Source organism: Amblyraja radiata, chromosome 13 (genome assembly GCF_010909765.2).
Source record: "Amblyraja radiata isolate CabotCenter1 chromosome 13, sAmbRad1.1.pri, whole genome shotgun sequence".
In the NCBI taxonomy this organism is placed as follows: Eukaryota; Metazoa; Chordata; class Chondrichthyes; order Rajiformes; family Rajidae; genus Amblyraja; species Amblyraja radiata.
The window spans coordinates 12575087-12596402 of NC_045968.1; the positions used below are offsets into that span (position 1 = coordinate 12575087).

Sequence of the window (21316 nt, forward strand, 5' to 3'; positions counted from 1 at the left end):
ATAGCCATACAGCACAGAAACAGGCCCTTCGGCCCAACTTGCCCATGCCAACTAAGAAGCACCATCTACACGAGTTCCACCTTCCTGCATTTAGCCCATATACCTCCAAACCTTTCCTATCCATGTACCTGTCCAAATGCCTGGTAAATTTTGTTTAAGTATCTTCCTCAGCCATTTCCTCTGGCAGCTTGGTTGTCCTTAACATATTTAATGGCATCGTTAGCACTTTGTTACCCAAATCACTTCAAATAGCCTGCATTTAAATTGCTTAATGTACTTGATAGAGGAAACTTGTACTGAATAAATCAAAATTATTTGTCTTTAATTTCCATTCAGCAGGATCCAGTAGGGATATTAACTGGTGGGTACACAAAATTGCTGGGGAAACTCAGCGGGTGCAGCAGCATCTATGGAGCGAAGGAAATAGGCGACGTTTCGGGCCAAAACCCTTCTGTTTCGGCCCGAAACGTTGCCTATTTCCTTCGCTCCATAGATGCTGCTGCACCCGCTGAGTTTCCCCAGCAATTTTGTGTACCTTCGATATTCCAGCATCTGCAGTTCCCTTTTGAACACAGGGATATTAACTGAATCATTTCAGCCAACCCTTGAGTTATGCTGATCATTAAACATGCAGATTTAGAAACATAGAAAAATAGGTGTAGGAGTAGGCCATTCACCTCTTCGAGCCAGCACTGCCATTCAATATGATCATGGCTGATCATCCATTATCCCTTGATTCTGTTCGCCCCAAGAGCTAAATCTAACTTTCTCTTGAAAACATCCAGTGAATTGGCCTCCACTGCCTTCTGTGGCAGAGAATTCCACAGATTCACAACTCTCTGGGTGAAATAAATTTTCCTAATCTCAGTCCTAAATGGCCTAACCCTTATTCTTAAACTGTGATCCCTGGTTCTGGAATCCCCCAACATTGGGAACATTTTTTCTGCATCTGCCTCTCCAATTCTTAAAGAATTCTATATGTTTCTATGATATCCTCTCATCCTTCTAAATTCCAGTGAATACAAGCCCAGTCGACCCATTCTTTCATCATATGTCAGTCCTGCCATACCGGGAATTAATCAGGTGAACCTACGCTACACACCCTCAATAGCTGTAATGTCCTTCCTCATATCAGGAGACCAAAACTGCGCACAATACTCCAGATGCGATCTCACCAGGGCCCTGTACAACTGCAGTAGGACTTCCTTGCTCCGAAACTCAAATCCTCTCGCAATGAAGGTCAACATGCCATTAGCTTTCTTCACTGCCTGCTGTAGCTGCATGCTTACTTTCAGTGACTGATGTACAAGTATTCCCAGGTCACGTTGCACCTCCCCTTTTCCTAATCTTATACCAGTCAGATAATCTGCTTTCCTGTTCTTGCCACCAAAGTGGATAACCTCACATTTATCCACATTGTACTGCATAGAAAATAGGTGCAGGAGTAGGCCATTCGGCCCTTCAAGCCTGCACTGCCATTCAATATGATCATGGCTGATCATCCAACTCAGTATCCTGTACCTGCCTTCTCTCCATACCCCCTGATCCCTTTAGCCACAAGGGCCACATCTAACTCCCTCTTAAATATAGCCAATGAACTGGCCTCAACTACCTGTATTCCTACCTTGTTTCAACAGAGCTAAAATCCCCCTTACTACTGCTGCTTTCAGACTTTAAATCTATTTGAGCAGTTGTTTTTGGAATAGTGATTTTATTGGGATATTTAATGCTGTATTCAACTGTTCCTTATACAGGGCGGTACTGCGAACCACCATCAAGTGGAATGTTTCATAAGAAAGAAACTGGATTTCTTACAGAAAGAGTCTCAGCTCCAGGATAAGGAAAATCCAGATAGACATACAGTCTGTGCGCTTCTGAGTGCCACACACAAAGGTTTAAGTGATAATCTACAACAGGTAACATTTGCAAAATTCTGCAAAATATTCAAATCTTCCATCATGCGCATTTGTGCCTCACTATTGATTAACTTCAAATGATGAGGGCGGGGAAGATAGTTTGGATAAATCTTTGGAATCCATTTATTTTTCTAACGACTTATCTTTTTATATAGCACATAAATAATACTTCAAATGTCCTAATTTTTACACTTTTTAGTACTTTATATAAACATATGCCATTCTAGTTAAAACCCCGGAGAGAGTGAATTTTGGTAGTTTACCAATTTCAATGAAGTCAAGATTGTTTTATTGTCATATGTCCCAGATAGAACAATTAAATTCTTACTTGCTGCAGCACAACAGAATATGTAATCATAAGAAATAATATAACAAAGGGAAAAAAACAAAACAATAACAGTGCAATAATAATAATAATAACCTATTGTAGTTCATATCTTATGAGGTTGTAGTGTTTAATAGCATGATGGCTGTGGGGAAGAAGCTGTTTCTGAACCTGGACGTTACAGTTCTCAAGCTCCTGTACCTTCTTCCCAATGGCAGTGGTGAAATGAGTGTGTGGCCAAGATGGTGTGGATCTTTGATGATTTTGGCTGCCTTTTTGAGGCAGCGACTACGATAGATCCCTTCGATAGGGGGGAGGTCAGAGCCGGTGATGGCCTGGGCAATGTTTACAACTATTTACAGTCTTTTTCGCTCCTGGACGTTCAAGTTGCCGAACCAGGCCACGATGCAGCCAGCCAGTAAGCTCTCTACCTGTAGAATTTCAAGAGAATCCTCTTTGACATACTGAATCTCCGTAAACTTCTCAGGAAGTAGAGTCTGCTGTCAAACAAGGCTGCATCGTTGCTCCAGTGCTCTTCTCAGTCTTTCTTGCTATATTGTTGCATCTCATCTCCAACAAAACTCATGTGAAAGTTAGATAAATCTTCAGAACTAATGGGAAGCTATACAACCTACTTCCAGGACTAAGATTGCCCAAACCTCAGAAGTCAGGCTGCAATATGTAGACGATGTTTGTAATCGTTCATGCTCAGAGACCTAACTTTGAACTGTCATTAATATTTTCACTGAAGTATGCAAGAACATGAGTCTTGCATTCAACATCTGCAAAATGTTCCCCCTCCCCCCCCCCCCCATTCCCCAACCTAGTCTTCCTACTAGTTCCACTGTTCGCATCCGTGTATCCCTGCCGTTAACACATCTTCCCCAGCTAATAAAGGGCCATTATGGGCTCCACCCTTCCTGAGGTCATCTGTTGCTGGCCCTGTTTTCTTCTGGCCTTCTCTATCTTTCAGTCTGAAGAAAGTTTCTGACCCAAAACGTTGCCTGCTGCTTTTCTCCAGAGATGCTGCCTGACCTCCTGAGTTACTCCAGCATTTTGTGTGTATCTACAAAACTGAGGTCCTGTATCATCTTGACCCTGCTGCACCACACTGCCCGCCGACAATTAAGATTCACTGCGAGACCATGGAAATCATGACCCCGTATCTCATGAGCCACTTGGTGAAGGCAAACATTGATGTTGATGTTCATCATTGTCTTCAACGCACCAGCTCTCAGACCTTGCATCAAACCCATAGTCTACTGAGCATGATTAGACCATGTCTTCTTATATGCCTATGAGCCCTGGTGCAAAACTACATCAGAGCATTTATGAAGGTAGCGAGGATGCCCAGCCTCAAGTACACGTATTAGAATCATGCAGTATTGGCAAACAAATGCCTTGACTGTGATGTTAGAGGAGGATATATGCATTGCAACATATATCAGGAAGAACATAATCAAAATGGATCTACCTTTACGAAAGTTATTTCTGTAGTTTTCTCCTTCCATGTATTTACTTTGTATTCTTATCTTTGAACTTGGTTTTTTTTCCCCAAAGTGAAATAACCTAAAGCATGGAGGCTCTGTAGTTATTGGTAATGTGTTAATTGGTTTGATACATATCATGAATGGTTATTAATTTTAGTTTCTTTCATGATGGGGTGCCTGCCCCTTTCAAGGCAAACGTTTAATATTGGCACTATGTGCTAAAACAATTATGAAGCTTTACTTTCCATTGTATCCTCAACTTGTCCAATTTTTATGGTCTTTTGCAACTTTATCCGTGAATGAATCTAGTTTGTAGTTGAATCCTATTACTAGTGAACTTACGTGGGTTTTGATGTTCTTGTATTCAGCCTCGGTCAAAAAGGTGAACTGGAAAATATATTTCAGTGTTTCAGTCATTGTTTAGTTAAGTAACTATGCTCTGGATCAAACCCAGGATACCCACGGGATCAGAATGTGACTTCTCACCTGTGTCCTTGACATTAGGTGGAGTTCCTTGAATAGCTAAATGTTTGCTTATGTTGTTCTGTGAAAGTGAGATTAAAGGGAGAAATTAATCAAGGAGAAAAAAGCTTTAGCGTTTTATTTCTTTTTGGCAAGCAAAGAAAGCAATTCATGATGCATCACTTTTACAGAAACCTTTTTCATGTTCGTTGAATTTTATTTCTCAAAGAAAATTTGTACTTGATACTTGGAAAATCAGATTTTACACAAGTTGCATTAATAATCTCCTGATTGCTTTTACATTGTTTAAGTACATCGTGTAAGTCATTTAAAAATTGCCTACAACTTTTTATTATATCAAAGTGATTGCTTCGCCCAACACCTCTGCTCAGTTTGCACTAACCAACCTGATCTCCTAGTGGCTCAGCACTTCAACTCCCCCTCCCATTCCGAATCTGACCTCTCACCTCATTGCTAGAGTGAGGCCCAGTGCAAATTGGAGGAACAGCTCCTCATATTTTGTTTAGGTAGTTTACACCCCAGCGGTATGAACATTGACTTCTCTAATTTTAGATAGTCCTTCCTTTCTCCTTCCTTCACCTCCCCTTCCCTGCTATCCCACAAGCCTACTGTCTCCGCCTCTTCCTTTCTTTTTACCGCCCCCCCCCGGACATCAGTCTGAAAGAAGGGTCTTGACCCGAAACGTCGCCTATTCCTTCTCTTCATAGATGCTGCCTCATCCGCTGAGTTCTTCCAGCATTTTTGTCTTTCCAGCATCTGCAGTTCTTTCTTAAACAATACAACTTTTAATTATTGTTTTTCCATATTTGTGACCCAATAGTTTCTGAACAGAAACATCAAGTTGATGGTAGTTTTGTTGGGTACCTTATTGTTGCTGGTTTTCAGTTCAGAATGCTCAAGCAGATTTCCCTCTCGGCCCATAGTGGCTTAAATCTTTTCTCGAGTAATGGTAGAAATGGGCAGTGGTAGATTACCTGCCCTTCATTGATTCACCTACAGTTTTGTAGTAGTCTTGTGTGGAAAGGAACTTGTGTAGAAAGATACAGGTTTATACCAAAGATAGACGCTGGAGTAACTCAGCGGGACGGGAGAGAAGGAATGGGTGGCGTTTCGGGTCAAGACCCTTCTTCAGACTGACTTTGTAGTAGTCTTTTTGGGCGGCACAGTGGTGTAGCTGGTAGAGCAGCTGCCTCACAGCGCCAGAGATCTGGATTGATCCTGACCTCAGGCGTTGTCTGGAGTTTGCAGGTTCTCCAAGGCTTTCCTCCGGGTGCTCAGGTTTCCTCTCGGGTCCAAAAGACATGCAAGTGTATAGGTTAATTGACTTTTATAAATTGCCCCTAGTGTGTAAGGATTGGATAAGAAAGTGGGATAATATAGAACGTGTGTGAATGGTTGATCAATGGTCAGCGTGGACTCGGTGGACTCAAGGGCCTGTTTCCATGTTGTATCTCTAAACTGTATCAAAATTAAAGGAATCAATGAGTAAACTAAAGTTTCAATAATTTTCGAAGTATAGAGGAATTGCCTACCATCACTTGGATGTCATTGATTTTTTTTTAAAGGTCATATTAATCTATAAATGCCGTTCAGTAAATTCACTGGCACAGAGAGACACTTTATGCACAAGAATTGCAATTCTATATGTTTTAGAATTAATATAGATTTTTCAGTCTCTTTATTTTTCAATGCTTTTGTCTTAATCCTATTGTGCACCCTGTAAAATGTTAGCCAAAACTTTTGATTTTCCTTTCTGGTTTGTTGTTTGTAAATTGTCAATGTTATTGGCGGTTCGGCTCTTTTCAGGAGTTCAAAAGCAGAGGAGTTAAATTTAAACATTTAAAAAGTCAAGATCCGTGGGGAACATCAGTATTTTCACTGGTGACTGCAAATTATAACCATTTTATTTTGTTTGATTAAAAACAAATATATCACAAGCTTTGAAAGGGCAAAAGCTTTGCTGGAGAATACAACACGTGCGGAATCACTTGTGCATGTTGCTCTGGTATTTTATTTTATTCTTCACATGTTTAAATTATAATATTTTATTTTTAATTGTCTACTGTATATCGTGCTGTTATCCTTGCGAGCAAAGCACCAAAGCAAATTCCTTGTATGTATACATACTTAGCTAATAATGTATTCAATTCTATTCAAACTAAAATATTCAAAATGTATGTTTTATCATTCTTTATCATTTTTATCATTCGTCTAACATTTGGACAGGTACACGGATAGGACAGGTTGAGAAGGATATGGGCCAAACACAGGCAGGTGGGACTCGTGTAAATGGGAAAAGATGGTCAGTGTGGGCATGTTGGGCCAGAGGGCTTGTTTCCACACTGTGTGACTCTATACTATTTTTTTTCAACTTCATATTTTATTAACGTGTTGTATTTCCTGCGCAAAAGGCCAGGCAATAGGCAATGATAATGAAGTGATGAAAAACCCCATTTCCTATTAGTTTAAAGTAGGTCTCTGTTGTAAACAATCACTGCTCCATCAATTAAGTGATAGTATTGCAGAATGACATAACATTACAAACATTACAAAATTCTTAAGGGGTTGGACAGGCTAGATGCAGGAAGATTATTCCCGATGTTGGGGAAGTCCAGAACAAGGGGTCACAGTTTAAGGATAAGGGGGAAGTCTTTTAGGACCGAGATGAGAAAAACATTTTTTACACAGAGAGTGGTGAATCTCTGGAATTCTCTGCCACAGAAGGTAGTTCAGGCCAGTTCATTGGCTATCTTTAAGAGGGAGTTAGATGTGGCCCTTGTGGCTAAAGGGATCAGGGGGTATGGAGAGAAGACAGGATACTGAGTTGGATGATCAGCCATGATCATATTGAATGGCGGTGCAGGCCTACTGCATCTATTTTCTATGACCTATATTGGCACATATTAATAACCTGGTTTCATGATGTAAATCCAGCTGCTTTAAATGTTCTTCTCTACCCTTCCAGAACTCACGTGTTAAAGAAAATACAAAAGAAAGTGGGAGAAAACCTCACAATCGATCATTTATCAGCAGTTTTACCAAACAGAAGGTAGGATATTGCTGATTTTATTCAATAGGTAGAATATTTTCAAGCTGTTATTTAAACATTATTTAGGCAATTAAAATATATGCCTGAAACACATAGGGTGGACTACTTTAATTAAACATTTTAAGTATAAGATTGAGCAGCATCAAGTACAGCTAAAGTACTTGCATTTGCACTGATGTGTTATATCGATTGTGTCTTTTTCTGGATTAGAAAAGTGCAAAATCCAAAGGAAAACTGTTCAATCCGAATGATGAAGATCAGCAGAATTCTATTGGTAAAGATACTGGGTCGGCCCACAGGTTAGCTATCTGCGATTATTATTATTATTATTATTATTATTATTATTATTATTATTATTATTATTATTCTCCTTCTCCTCCTTCTCCTTCTTCTTCTCCTTCTTCTTCTCCTCCTCCTCCTCCTCCTCCTCCTCCTCCTCCTCCTCCTCCTCCTCCACCTCCTCCTCCTCCTCCTCCTCCTCCAAATGTCCTCCTCCTCCTCCTCCTCCAAATGTCCTCCTCCTCCTCCTCCTCCTCCAAATGTCCTCCTCCTCCAAATGTCCTCCTCCTCCTCCTCCTCCTCCTCCAAATGTCCACCTCACTCGGTTGTTGGCAGTTCTTTCGAGATCTCCCCAGCTGAGCCCACTCTCAGACATTTCTACCTGCAATTGCTTTTCATATAAAGTGAACAATATTAGTTCATGTTGGTTCAAATGCTTTATAAAATGTCAAACTTTTGCAAATGTTTAATAAATCATTAACTTTTTTTTGTACAGTTCTTTGTTCCTAAAGGTACATTGTTGTGAATGTACATTGATTATTGCTTTAATTATTTTATTTGTACATCTTAATGCAATATGTAGAGGGAGGTAATGTATCATAGAGGGAGTACAGAGAAGGTTCACCAGACTGATTCTGGGATGTCAGGACTTTCATATGAAGAAAGACTGGATAGACTCGGTTTGTACTCGCTAAAATTTAGAAGATTGAGGGGGGGTCTTATAGAAACTTACAAAATTCTTAAGGGGTTGGACAGGCTAGATGCAGGAAGATTGTTCCCGATGTTGGGGAAGTCCAGAACAAGGGGTCACAGTTTAAGGATAAAGGGGAAATCTTTTAGGACCGAGATGAGGAAAACTTTTCTCGCACAGAGAGTGGTGAATCTCTGGAATTCTCTCCCGCAGAAGGTAGTTGAGGCCAGTTCATTTGCTATATTTAAGAGGGTTAGATGTGGCCCTTGTGGCTAAAGGGATCAGGGGGTATGGAGAGAGGCAGGTACAGAATACTGAGTTGGATGATCAGCCATGATCATATTGAATGGCGGTGCAGGCTCGAAGGGCCGAATGGCCTACTCCTGCACCTATTGTCTATTGACTTGCAAATTAACTTTTCGGGAATCCTGCACCAGCACTCCCAAGTCTCTATGCACCTCCGATTTCTGGATTCTCCCCATTTAGAAAATAAGATTGAATCATTATAGTTATACGAAAGTGGGGATTAAAAATAATACAGATATTGATATTATAAAAGCAGAAGTCTACAGATGATGGAATCTGGAGACTGCAGCTAGAGGAACTCAGCAGGTCAGTCAGCATCTGTGGAGGGACATGAACAGTTGATGTTTGGGGTCAAGTCCCTTCATCTAGACTGAAAGTGTAGATGGGAAATAGCCAATATAAAGAAGTGGGGCAAGAGCTAGCGATGTATGGATGCCGGTGAGGCCGGGTGGATTGACAGATACAGTTGGGTGGGAGAGGGGAGGATGAAGATAATAACGGAGGCTGAGGTGATAGGTGGAGAATGAAACGCTGTACACAGGCTCAGCAGTGGAGTTGCTGCCTTACAACGTCGACACCCGTGTTCGATCCCGACTATGGGTGCTCTCTGTACGGAGTTTATACATTATCCCTGTGACTGCATGGGTTTTTTCAGGGTGCTCTGGTTTCCTCCCATATCCCAAAGATGTGCAGGTTTGAAGGTTATTTGGCTTCTGTAAATTAGCCCTAGTGTATGGGATGCAAAACATAGAACTACTGGTGATTGTTGGTTGGCGCAGACTCGGTGGGCTTAAGGGTCTGCTGCTGTACCATGCTGTATCTCTAAAATAAACCAAGATTTTAGAATCTGATGAGAGAGGAAGGTAAAGAATGGAATGGAATGAGTGGTGGTGTTGTTAAAAATTGAATTATTCAACTTGCCTTAGTCCCCTTCTTCCTGGAGAGTGATGAATTAGTGTTCTTTCCACATCCTTTACAAACAATGATGACTTAACATTGTGTTTTTATGTAGATTGGGCCATCGCAAAAAAACAATGAAACTCTATCGTGGTCTTTCTGACCTGGTTATATACACCAACTCTGTGACCTCCCAGGATCTCCAAGCGAAAGGTGAGGGATGTCCCTTAGACTAAAACAATTTCAATATGAAATGTGTTACTGAAATGGCAGTATGTTGTACTCTTCAGTACAACAGGGCTTTCAGTTTGAATGGTTTAAAATGTGGATTAAGTGACTTATCTTTATTCAGAAGTTCTTCACTAATGAAAGTAACTGAGCTGATAATACCACAGTTTAAGTATTTATTTACCACTACATCTTATCAAGTGAATTCATTGGCAAGCAGGCAAAGAAATTGGGATTGAGTAGTATATTCTCCTGTAGTTTCCTGTCTCTCCCGCCCCTTTTAGTAGTTATTCTTTCTCATCAGTTTTTTTAATCATTAAATTCCATTCATTACTATGCTATGGAGGTATGGGGATTTTCAAGTGATTTTTGTATATTTACTGATTTATGGGCAGAATTGATTTATGAATATCTGTAAAGACAGAACCCGTTCATTATTTGGGGATGGCCTGTACATTGTCTTGTAAAGATCTTCAATATTCTTTCTCCTCTCTTTGCTGTCACCAATATTGCTATTAATTCCCTGCCCTGAAGGTGAACTTTTTGTAATATGATTGTTTACAGGGCAAGTAAATCAACCGTGACAATGCAGGAAGTCTAAAGGGCCTGTCGCACTTTCACGACCTAATTCACGACCTGTTTTACTCGTGGACATTTTTTATCGTGCTGAAAAAAACGCCGCGATCTACTTGATGCCAGGAGTATCTACAACTAGCATCACAGCATGCTACGACCTCGTGACGACCATGCTGCGAGTATGAGTCAAGGACAAACACTGCAGAGGTCGTGAATTAGGTCGTGAAAGTGGGACAGGCCCTTAACTCTGATGAATGTGATACATGTGTTGAGACCTATGTGTTTAAATTACATAAAATTGCAAAATAGCCATTTTGCTGATGTCCCAATTTAACCTATGATTTCATTTCAAATTTTACAAAGTACAAATATTTTTTTAACAGGCTCCTCCGGAAAGGTTCTATCGTTAAGTGAGACTCAAGCCCACCAACTTTTACATCAAAAGCCTGAGCAATTTATTGGTTTTAACCAGAAACATTTCACACGTGTATATCCATCTGCCTTCAGAATAGACTCGAGCAATTTCAACCCACAAGAATGCTGGAATGTTGGTTGTCAGATGGGTAAGTATGATTATACACGTGTGTGTGTGTGTGTATATATATTTATATATATTTATATTGCCCAAAGATCAAATTTCACCCTTTCTCGGTGCATTAAACTTTCATACAACTTCTCATACAACTTTCAACATTCCATGCCGTCCCCCAAATAAAATATAGTGAAATTGATCAAATTAATATTTTTGAATGATGTTGGGGTAACTTACACCTTGAATGAAACTCTAAAATGGAATCTGTGTGCTGATGAAGGGATGTTCTTTTAGGAAGGAGATGAGGAGTATTTCTTTAGTCAGAGGGTGGTGAATTTGTGGTCCCCAATGGTCCCTCGTTGGTATCGGTGGCGTGTTTCAGCACCCACGTGGTCCCGTCCGACATGCTGCACCCACCGCCGACCTGTCCTCCATTGCTGGCGCCTGTCCTCGACGGCCGCCAGGTCCTCTCCTGACGGCTCCACGACGCCAACACTGAGTCTGGCTATGGGACTTCTCAAGGGCCACAGCCTCCTGGTAGCGTCCACGTGATCCACCATTAGAAGTTGACAAACTATTGGAAGAGGTTTCCCCAGTTCTGTCCTTTTCTAAAAATGATAAAAACAAATTAAAAGGAGAGCTTTCAGATTGTGACATTCTCATTCTGTTTGTATTCACAGTGGCACTAAATTATCAGTCTGATGGTCGTATGATGCAGCTAAACAGAGCCCTATTTATGAAAAATGGAAACTGTGGTTATGTCCTAAAACCTCAATCGATGTGCCAAGGTATTCTTTATATTTAATATTTCATTTGTTTCACACTATTAAAGAATAAAGCTTGTATGTGTAGATTACAGTTTTCCAGACATACTAATCAAAATAGCCTTAAGGATATTCACCTACTACTATCTTGGGGTGGAAGATTGCAACCTTCAGGTGGTCTGCCCTGTTTCGACGAATGCAATCAACCTGGCGTGCACAATCAAATAAGATCAAATAGAACACGTCGTCCTGCAACCTTAAGCAGTGCATGTCATAAGCAATAAGAAGACCTACTACAATCTTGAAAAAGTTTTAACAGCCCTCCTTGAAGGCTTTTGCCTTTCACTCATTTATGCTCATGTTTTACGGTTTGGGTGCAATATCGCTGGAACATTGTGAATTGTTCTGTTCTGGGGGACACTACATTGCTGAGTCCATTTGTAACTGTATGTCATTCCTGTACTTGACATCAGACATGATAATCGTTGCACTAGAAAACGACCACAAGTTCTGGAGGAACCCAGCGGGTCAGGCAGCATCTCGGAAAGGGGCAGCGGTCATTCAACATTTTGGGTTTGGAACCTTCTTCAGACTGATTACAAACCTTGATTCAGCCTGCAACATGACTCGGGGATTGAAATAAAATTGACTGCAAGGGATAGAACTATTTGCTGAGGTCAAATAGGATCATTTCTATAAACCTGTTTAATGAAAGAACTGCAGATGCTGGTAAAATCGAAGGTAGACAAAGAAGCTGGAGAAACTCAGCGGGTGAGGCAGCGTCTATGGAGTGAAGGAATAGGCGACTTTTCAGGTCGAGACCCTTCTTCGCACTTCTATAAACCTGTGTATTTAAATATGCACCCCATCAGTTTCAAGTGCATTTCCTTGGTGAATGCTTTTTAAAGTTTAGCCAGTTAAACCTAGCAGGAAATCAGCAGTTAAATCTTCCACTTTTCCCACTCGCAGGTAGGTCCTTATAGTTTGATGGAAATTAAAAGAAAATTCTCAATTTCCATTTATCAAGTTTTCTTTTTGGTGTGACAGCAGACAGCATTTAATATATTCTTATGAAATTCAATTTTAAACAACCCAACAGTCTGTTGAAATACTACAGAGAGAGAGAGAGAGAGAGATCTGTTGTACGAATGGAAAAAGCAATCAATTGTCAATATTAGTGATAGCAATTTTTGGTATATTTAAATTTTTGGCCAAGTGCATTCTGTTAACTGCAGGCAGCACGGTGGCGCAGCGGTAGAGTTGCTGCCTTACAGCGTAAGAGATCTGGGTTCAATCCTGACTACGGGTGGTGTCCGTATGCAGTTTGCATGTTCTCCCTGTGACTGCATGGTTTTTCTCCATGTGCTGTGGTTTCCTCCTACATTGTAAAGACGTGGTTTGTAGGTTAATTGCCTTCTGTAAATTGTCCCCAGTGAAGAGAACATTATTAGTACAAGAGTGATCGCTGGTCGGCTCAGACACGGTGGGCCGAAGGGCCTGTTTCCTCGCTGCATGTCTAAACAAAATACAAGTAATGTCGATCGTGTGCAAGTATGTAATTGGAGTTTAATATGTATGACAGGTTACACAGAGTGGAAACAGCATGCTGCTGAGTTACTTTGGACCCTGAAGTTACAGTTAATAAACCTGCCGTGTGAAATGATTTTACATTTGCTTCATTTAAAAAAAAAAAACATGTTCATTTCCAATCTAATTCCTTTCTACACTGTGTGAATTTTTGGTTACAGGTGTTTTTAACCCATTCTCTGAAGATTCTCTGCATGGCCATCTTAAAAAGCAGCTCACACTAAAAATTATCAGTGGACAACAGTTGCCCAAGCCACCACATTCTATGCTTGGGGACAGAGGCGAGGTAATGGAGATTTAATGTGCTACTAATTTGATTTTGGTCATTAAACTACAATGTGAACCCTGGATTTGATTATCCCTGCCAAAGAAAGACAATGAAACTACAGGTCCGCCACTGATTTTCCGGCATCTGATGGGCCAGCACTTTCTTTAATCCGGCCAAAATTATGAGAGCATTGCGTGTAACGCACGTTCTTTCGGGATGTGTGCCTCCGTCCTGAAAGTGTTAATTGTTAACCTGTTTGTTAATTGTTAATTCTTAATTTAAGTTTCTAGCAGTCTATGGTGCTTTAGAGACACAGGTGGGGTATAATTAGTGGTAAAGATGTGTTTTTGCTGAATTATTATTACATGACCTCTGTTGGCCCAGCAAAATGGATAATCCAGCAAGCCTCTGGAACCAAGGGTGCCGGGATATCAATGGTGTACCTGTTTTAAGAAGGAACTGCAGATGCTGGAAAATCGAAGGTACACAAAAATGCTGGAGAAACTCAGCGGGTGCAGCAGCATCTATGGAGCGAAGGAGATAGGCTATCTCCTTCAATCCATAGATGCTGCTGCACCCGCTGAGTTTCTCCATCATTTTTGTGTATCTTCAATGGTGTACCTGTACTTGTTTACGAAGAACCACTGACAAATCACTATTTATGCTGACACTGGCGTTTCTTGTTGAGGAAGGATTAATTAGATGAACTCTTCCTCTTCTACATGAAACATGTAATATTTGGATAGAGCATGAGTTGAAATGTAAAGATGTAACATTAATATTTCTCTTCTTAAATTGAGAGATTCTAGTTTAGATTTGGGCAAATGCAGAGGATGGGAAATGATTGGTTGATTAAATGTACAACATAGAAGCAAACTAGAAACATGACTAAAACAAATTGCAGCAGTATGTGTAGAAATCGCAGATGTAGATAGGGATTTCACCATTTGGACAATTGTGATTTTCATCGATGAGCGAAAAATACTTTGCGAAAAATTATTGTTGAGAAAAATGATGCGATGTTTCTATTTATCTGCATTTGTGATATATTCCTAAAGATTAATAAGCCGATGTGCATTTTGTGTAGTGTTTCATACTTGGGTGCATTAGTAAATTCCAAGAATATATTTTCACATTTATATTTTTTAATTGATTGGTCTTTAACAGATAATTGATCCCTTTGTTGAAGTGGAAATTATTGGTTTACCGATAGATTGCTGTAAGGAACAGACCAGAGTGGTGGATGATAATGGTGAGTTGTAGTCCACATTGGTCTATATTGTATTGTAATTTCTAATTAGGTCAATTAGATATATAAAGAAAGACCAAATACAACATATCCACTGGTTTTCCCTTCATCTATAATTACAACCTCAAAATTATCCTAACGGATTTGTCAAACTTAATTTTATTTCAATTCATGTTGTTCGATCATGATATTCATTCATAGTGTGGCAGTGGTAGAGGCGCAGTGGTAGAGCTGTTGCCTTACAGTGCCTGAGACCCGGGTTCGATCCTGACTACAGGTGCTGTCTGTGTGGAGACCTTCCTGTGACTGCGTGGGTTTATTTTCTAAGTGGTTACCATACCTTAAAGATAAATTATTGCATTATCCCAATGACTAAGAAGGGTCTCGACCCGAAACGTCGCCTATTTCCTTCGCTCAATAGATGTTGTCTCACCCGCTGAGTTTCTCCAGCTTTTTTTGTCTACCTTAGATTTTCCAGCAACTGCAGTTCCTTCTTAAACATTTTGTCTACTCCACTGCGAAATCTTCTCAAGGTATGCCTACTTTGAAGAAGTTCTCCTCCTCCCTCCAATGACAGTTTAACAACCTCCTCTCTCACTGCCCCCCCCCCCCCCCCCTCTGTGATTCCCCCTTTCCTCCAACTCTACGACCACATCCTAACCCAGACCCGGTACCACAGCCACGTTTGCTTCATCGGGACTTGCCTGCACCTCCATCTTGTACCTCATGATTTCCAGCTCCAGTTCCCTACCTCCCAGTTCGTACCCAACCCAGACTATAGATCCAGACTGGCTCTCTGCCGCCATACATGGCAATTCTCCTTCCGTGCTGAAGAAGGGTCTCGATCCGAAACGTTGCCTATTTCCTTCGCTCCGTAGATGCTGCCTCACCCGCTGAGTTTCTCCAGCATTTTGTCTACCTCCCAATGACTAATGTTAGATTAAATGTTTTATAGTTTCATATTCTTTCTCTTACATTTTTTAAACAATGCAATTACATTTGCTGTCTCCCAATCTATGGAAAATGTTTTTGAATCTATGGAGTTTTGGTAGATGATAACTATCACAAATAAATAAATGATGGGTCTTTGTCCCAAACATTATGGAGGGCATTGTAGGTCATCAAATCCTGTGAATGTATCCCATTCCCATATGATTACTATTCCAATAGTTTTTTTAACTGATGACAATTGTTTTATATTTTAATTATCTATTTTGTAGGACTTCTTTCATGAAGGCAGACACAAAATGTTGGATCAATTTCTTTGCATTTTTTCCCCAATTATAAGGGATCAATATTAACTATTCCTAATATTTTCCATTTTGCATATGGATAGACGCTTATACAGTCTAATGTTTCTCATTACTTCAGCCTTGTATTCCATTTTCTCTTTCCAATTCCTGTCGGGGTCTGTGCCTTAAAAGATTATATATTTGTCTTAAACTATGTATTAACTCTTTAAATATGAACCAATGTTTGCTTATTATCATGTGCTACACTGTCTTCCATTCACTTGTTCTCAATGCATATCAAATTTCACATCTCTCTCTTGCACGTATCATCATCCTGTGCAGTTGATCTCCACTTGTTTGCAGTTAATCTTTGATCAATATGCAAGCTAATGGAAGGATGAATTAAACTACTGGTATAATTTCACTTCAAAACGTTAACATGCTAACACAGTACCCTGTACACTCCATACTTTAACTTACATTTTAAGGTCCAAAGGAATGGAATCAATAAAATCGTGCGGTTCATAATGCAAAATAATGATTTTCTTAACTGTATTCTCTGAAACGATAATCAATGTTGGTTCTTTTCCAGTAAAAAAAAGTTAATGGCTCTGGAGAGTTGAGCGAGATAAAAGTGGAATTGTAAACTTAATTCTAATTTTCAGGATTTAATCCTGTCTGGGAAGAAACTATGACTTTTACAGTCAACATGCCTGAAATAGCCCTGGTTCGATTTCTGGTGTGGGATCATGATCCAATTGGGCGAGATTTTGTAGGTGAAAGAACTGTGTCCTTTAGTACTCTCATGCCAGGTCGGTACACCCTTTAAAAAATCATCTCTCAAAATGTCACCAACTCCAATTTACCGTCAAAAGCAACATACTGATTCAATAAAATGCTTCCTTCACAGGATACCGTCATATTTACTTGGAGGGCATGACAGAATCTTCACTATTTGTGCATGTGACAATTCATGACATCTGCGGAAAGGTCTGTAATCTTTGATTTTATTTGTTTCATCCCTGATTTAATTATTATCAGTTATTCTAATCAGATTCTTGATTAGTACGGATGTCAGAGGTTATGGGGAGAAGGCAGGCAGAATGGGGTTAGGAGGGAGAGATAGATCAGCCGTGATTGAATGGCAGAGTAGACTTGATGGGCCGAATGGCCTAATTCTGCTCCTATTGTTCTTGTCCTGTGAGAGACAATGTTATGCACCATGAAGTCAATCCAACTCCTTCCAGGGTGATGCATCGATGATCCTTTGATATGTTGGCGGACAAATTGCTAGAATGCTGAAACAAAGTTCCTTCAAAGCCCCTTTTGAATTCTGGTCTCCAAAGTCATAATGGCACAAGAGTGAGCTTGCACGCTAGTATTGCACAAGAGCAGTCCTACCACCTACTACCACTTGGACATCAGATGGCTTCTGCAGAGATGCAGTGGAAGCTGAGGCATCGTGCATCAGCCATGCTGGTTCGGCCATATTAAAATGGTAGATTGAGATATAGAGAACTGCAGATGCGGGAATCTTGTGTAAAACATAAAACGCTGGAGTAACTCACTGAAGCAGGCAGCATTCGTGCAATGAATGGAGATGGAAAGTTTCAGGTCGGGGCCCTTATTTAGGAAAGGTGAGCTCCACTTTCTCCACAAATCCCTGTGCAAGAATAGAGTTGATCCTTGATTTTGCATTTGCATGCATTCTTACCAGTAAGGCGACCAATACAACGACCATTTCTACAGCTTTATTCCTTCGGTGTAAGTCCTCAACTGAGTGCTCTACAACATTACCTATGTATGACCTTAACTTTTGGGACTAGAAAATGCACTGGCTTTCTCCTGCCCTGTCCATAGGCCATTCAGAACTGGTGAAGCCAGAACTAACCTCGACAGCACAATTTCTAAGCTGCAAGTGACAGATCAAGTGATGAGTTATCTCATCTTTGCTCTCTACACTGGGAATATAGGGGATATGTGGTTTTTAAGTGCTGCTTAAGGGGGCTGATTGCATGAAAATATCTGGCCCATATTCCCTCATGTCACTCAGGAAGCTAATTGCAAAGACTTCTATCTTGGGTTCCAGCTACAAACCTCCCTTCCTTTGATTCAGGCTGGCTTTAATCTGAACTAACTCGCTGGAATTGATGCTGACTATTTATGAAATGAGGGCCCAGAGAGTGCAATTGTTGCTTGAATCATGATGAGGAACAAGAAGCAGAAATTGTGTTTGCCCTGCAGTGGGTCAATGGGCCCAGGTTAATCATATTTTGTGATTCCATCACCTATTTTCAAGTGATAACCAATTTGCCCCCTAATGTAATTTTCTTTGCACTGCAGTATTTTAATTTGCACATTATCTAGGAGTTGCAAAATGGTCGTTTTTTTGAAATTGTTTTATTTCCTAATGTCTTGTGCAATTCCATCAAATTCACTGGATTGTCATTTCTATCATTGCTGATTCTTGTTCATGGATACAAAACAACCAAGGCTGTTATTCCTCCAAAATAAGCTCACTTTTATTTGATGATAGGTCTTTTTTTAGACTAACCTACGGCATTTTTGTTTCTGTATCCTGCCAAGTGTGTTCAGCATGTTGAGTAGATGGCCGGATAGATATAATTCAGTTGATTCTCTTATGAAGGAATAATTTAATCCATAGATTCATTTAAAAGGGTCAAGAATTGGAAGAAATGTATATCGAATTCTTGAAATAAATTTGCAATTACGCTGCAATTGATATTTAAAATGCACAATTTAATTATTTTGAAATATTTAGGTTTAATCCAGGCAGGGTAAATTTTGTTTACCTTGTATGTCTGGTTTGAAATTGTTAAGGTTTCTCCAGATGTAGGTGGAGATGGGTTAGAACAATTATTGTAGAAGTCTAGAATCTAATAGTAATCAACGTAAGCCATGGCTATAGCGTCTTTCAAAGTAAACAAAGTTAATTTCTGTTCTTAATCACCTGATATAGCAACTGATGGGACTCAAGAGTCTGTTTAGCAAGACTCCCAAATATCCTCCTGCAAACATCAACCAAGGCAATGTGTTGCAAAAGAAATCCTTTGGAAATCGAATTCTACGTCGCACTGTCAGTGCACCCACAAAGGAAAGGAAAAAGAGCAAAAGCATGCTTTTGGAAACTTCCATTGACTTGCGGGAGCAGGAATCCAATCCTCTTCCTTCCAACGAGCAAGAAACATGCAGCAAGCGAGGAACAAAGAAACTCCATATGCGTCCGATGTCAATGCCAGTTGAAAATTTGCTTTCTGGAGAGATGCTGCCATCTGCTGGTGAAAAATCTGGTAAGGCACAACAGGATTATAAAATCCATTGATACTTCTAAGAGTGAAAACATGAATTTCTAATTTCACACCATGTACGTAGCTGCAGCTTAAGAAATTCATAACTGAGATCTATTAATCTTCAGCTTGAATGTATATAAAACCTTGCTTTGCAGAACACCCTTGTTTTTATCATGAGAAAGTGTTAGGGTTCAAAAACGATGAGTTTTCTGCTAATATTATTTGTTTGCATTGGTTTAATTTTATAATATAACAGTGCAACTTATCCCTTTTATATATTTATCTCTTTATATATTGTACTTTAACTACTTTTACCAATTTTTGGAAACTGTTATATTGTGTTCCACCGGGTCTTTTCCTCTGTTCAGAATTGGTCGAAACCAATTATTCTCTTTCAAAGTCACAATCATTCCCAGTGATCTTTATCTATAAAGGCCTGTACTTCTCTCATGCCTCCACCTCCAGGTTTGAGAATCATGATTCAAATTCAATAACATGTCTGACATTAAAATGTTGGTAATCTTGGTGAGCTTTTGAATCCAGCTCTTCTAGGTGAGAGAGACCTCAGTTAACATGTTTGACTGGTCATCCCAGCCATGTATTACATTCACAAATATAGAAACATATAAAAATAGGTGCAGGAGTAGGCCATTCGGCCCTTCGACCCAGCATCGCCATTGAATATGATCATGGCTGATCATCTAAAATCAGAACCCCGTTCCTGCTTTTTCCCCCCTACCCCTTGATTTATTTAGCCCTAAGAGCTAAATCTAACTCTTGAAAACATCCAGTGAATTGGCCTCTACTGCCTTCTGTGGCAGAGAATTCCACAGATTCACAACTCTCTGAGTGAAGAGGTTTTTCCTCATCTCAATCCTAAATGGCCTACCACTTATTCCTAAACTATGACTCCTGGTTCTGGACTCCCCCAACATCGGGAACATTTTTCCTGCATCTAGCCTGTCCAATCCATTAAGAATGTTATATGTTTCTATAAGATCTGCCCAATCACACAACCTATCCAAGTCACCCTATAACCTCATAGCATCCTCCTCGCAGCTCGCACTGCCACCCAACTTTGTGTCATCCGCAAACTTGGAAATGGTACATGGTTTAGAATAGAACGCCAACAACCTTTTTAATTTTTCAAACATAAAATAGATTTAATGACTTGGGTAAAGAAGCCTAAAGAGCAAATCCTTACAAGGTCGCTGCAATGAGTTAAAAGCAGAATATTTCAATACTGACATAATTCCATGAAACTGAGTCTGTCTTATTCAATGCACAGACAAAGATAGCCCCTAAATTGAAATATTTTGTTTTGTAGCACATTCCCAACATTTAAGTGTGTCTGAAGATGGACACAAAAAACTGGAGTAACTCAACGGGTCAGACAGCTTCTCTGGAGAAAAGGAACAAGTGATGTTTCGGGTCGAGGCCCTTCTTCAGATGTCTTCAGAGTCTATTCCTTTTCTCTAAAGATGCTGTCTGGCCCACTGAGTTACTCCAGCTTTTTTGTGTCTATCTTTGGTTTAAACCAGCATCTGCAGTTCCTTCTTACACATGTAATTGTATCTCTTTGACAGACCAGAAATCTGTTTAAGGAAATTCCAAGAAAAATATTTTTGAGCTAACAGTTTTCTTGCATGACATTATATCTATAAAAGACCAGGAAGACCAAGTCTCATACTGAATCGCAGCATCCTGAATTCATTCACAATTCAATATAGTGACAACTTCTGTAGCCAGCTTTAACAGATCTTTACTTTCACACAGTGATCTGAAAACACTTGATGTTCAGGTCGCCTCCATAACTAACCTATATTCAGATTTGACTTTATTTGTAACTATCTGCTAGCATTGATTGCGTTTCTACAGATGTACATGGTCATAGAGTGATACAGTGGGGAAACAGGCCCTTCATCCCAACTTGCCCACACCGGCCAACAATGTCCCAGTTACACTCTTCCCACTTGGTCCATATCCCGCCAAACCTGTCCTATCCATGTATGGGATAGTCCCAGCCTCAACTACCTCCTCTGGCAGCTTGTTCCATACACCCACCACCCTTTGTGTGAAAAATTTACCCCTCAGATTCCTATTAAATCTTTCCCCCTTCCCTTTGAACCTATG

General features: G+C 40.1%; 1 protein-coding gene across 4 annotated transcripts in view; it reads left to right on the forward strand.

The window, feature by feature from the left end:
• The window catches only part of plch1 (phospholipase C eta 1), a 78911-nt gene that overhangs the window by 49574 nt on the left and 8021 nt on the right, over positions 1 to 21316 (forward strand). For all 4 annotated transcript variants that reach the window (XM_033031246.1, XM_033031247.1, XM_033031248.1 and 1 more), the window contains 11 exons: positions 1755 to 1916; positions 7180 to 7263; positions 7474 to 7562; positions 9552 to 9649; positions 10624 to 10803; positions 11453 to 11560; positions 13285 to 13409; positions 14559 to 14643; positions 16538 to 16684; positions 16783 to 16862; positions 18853 to 19183. In XM_033031246.1, coding sequence (XP_032887137.1) covers positions 1755 to 1916; positions 7180 to 7263; positions 7474 to 7562; positions 9552 to 9649; positions 10624 to 10803; positions 11453 to 11560; positions 13285 to 13409; positions 14559 to 14643; positions 16538 to 16684; positions 16783 to 16862; positions 18853 to 19183 — 1489 coding nt within the window. The remainder of the gene's footprint in view (positions 1 to 1754; positions 1917 to 7179; positions 7264 to 7473; positions 7563 to 9551; positions 9650 to 10623; positions 10804 to 11452; positions 11561 to 13284; positions 13410 to 14558; positions 14644 to 16537; positions 16685 to 16782; positions 16863 to 18852; positions 19184 to 21316) is intronic.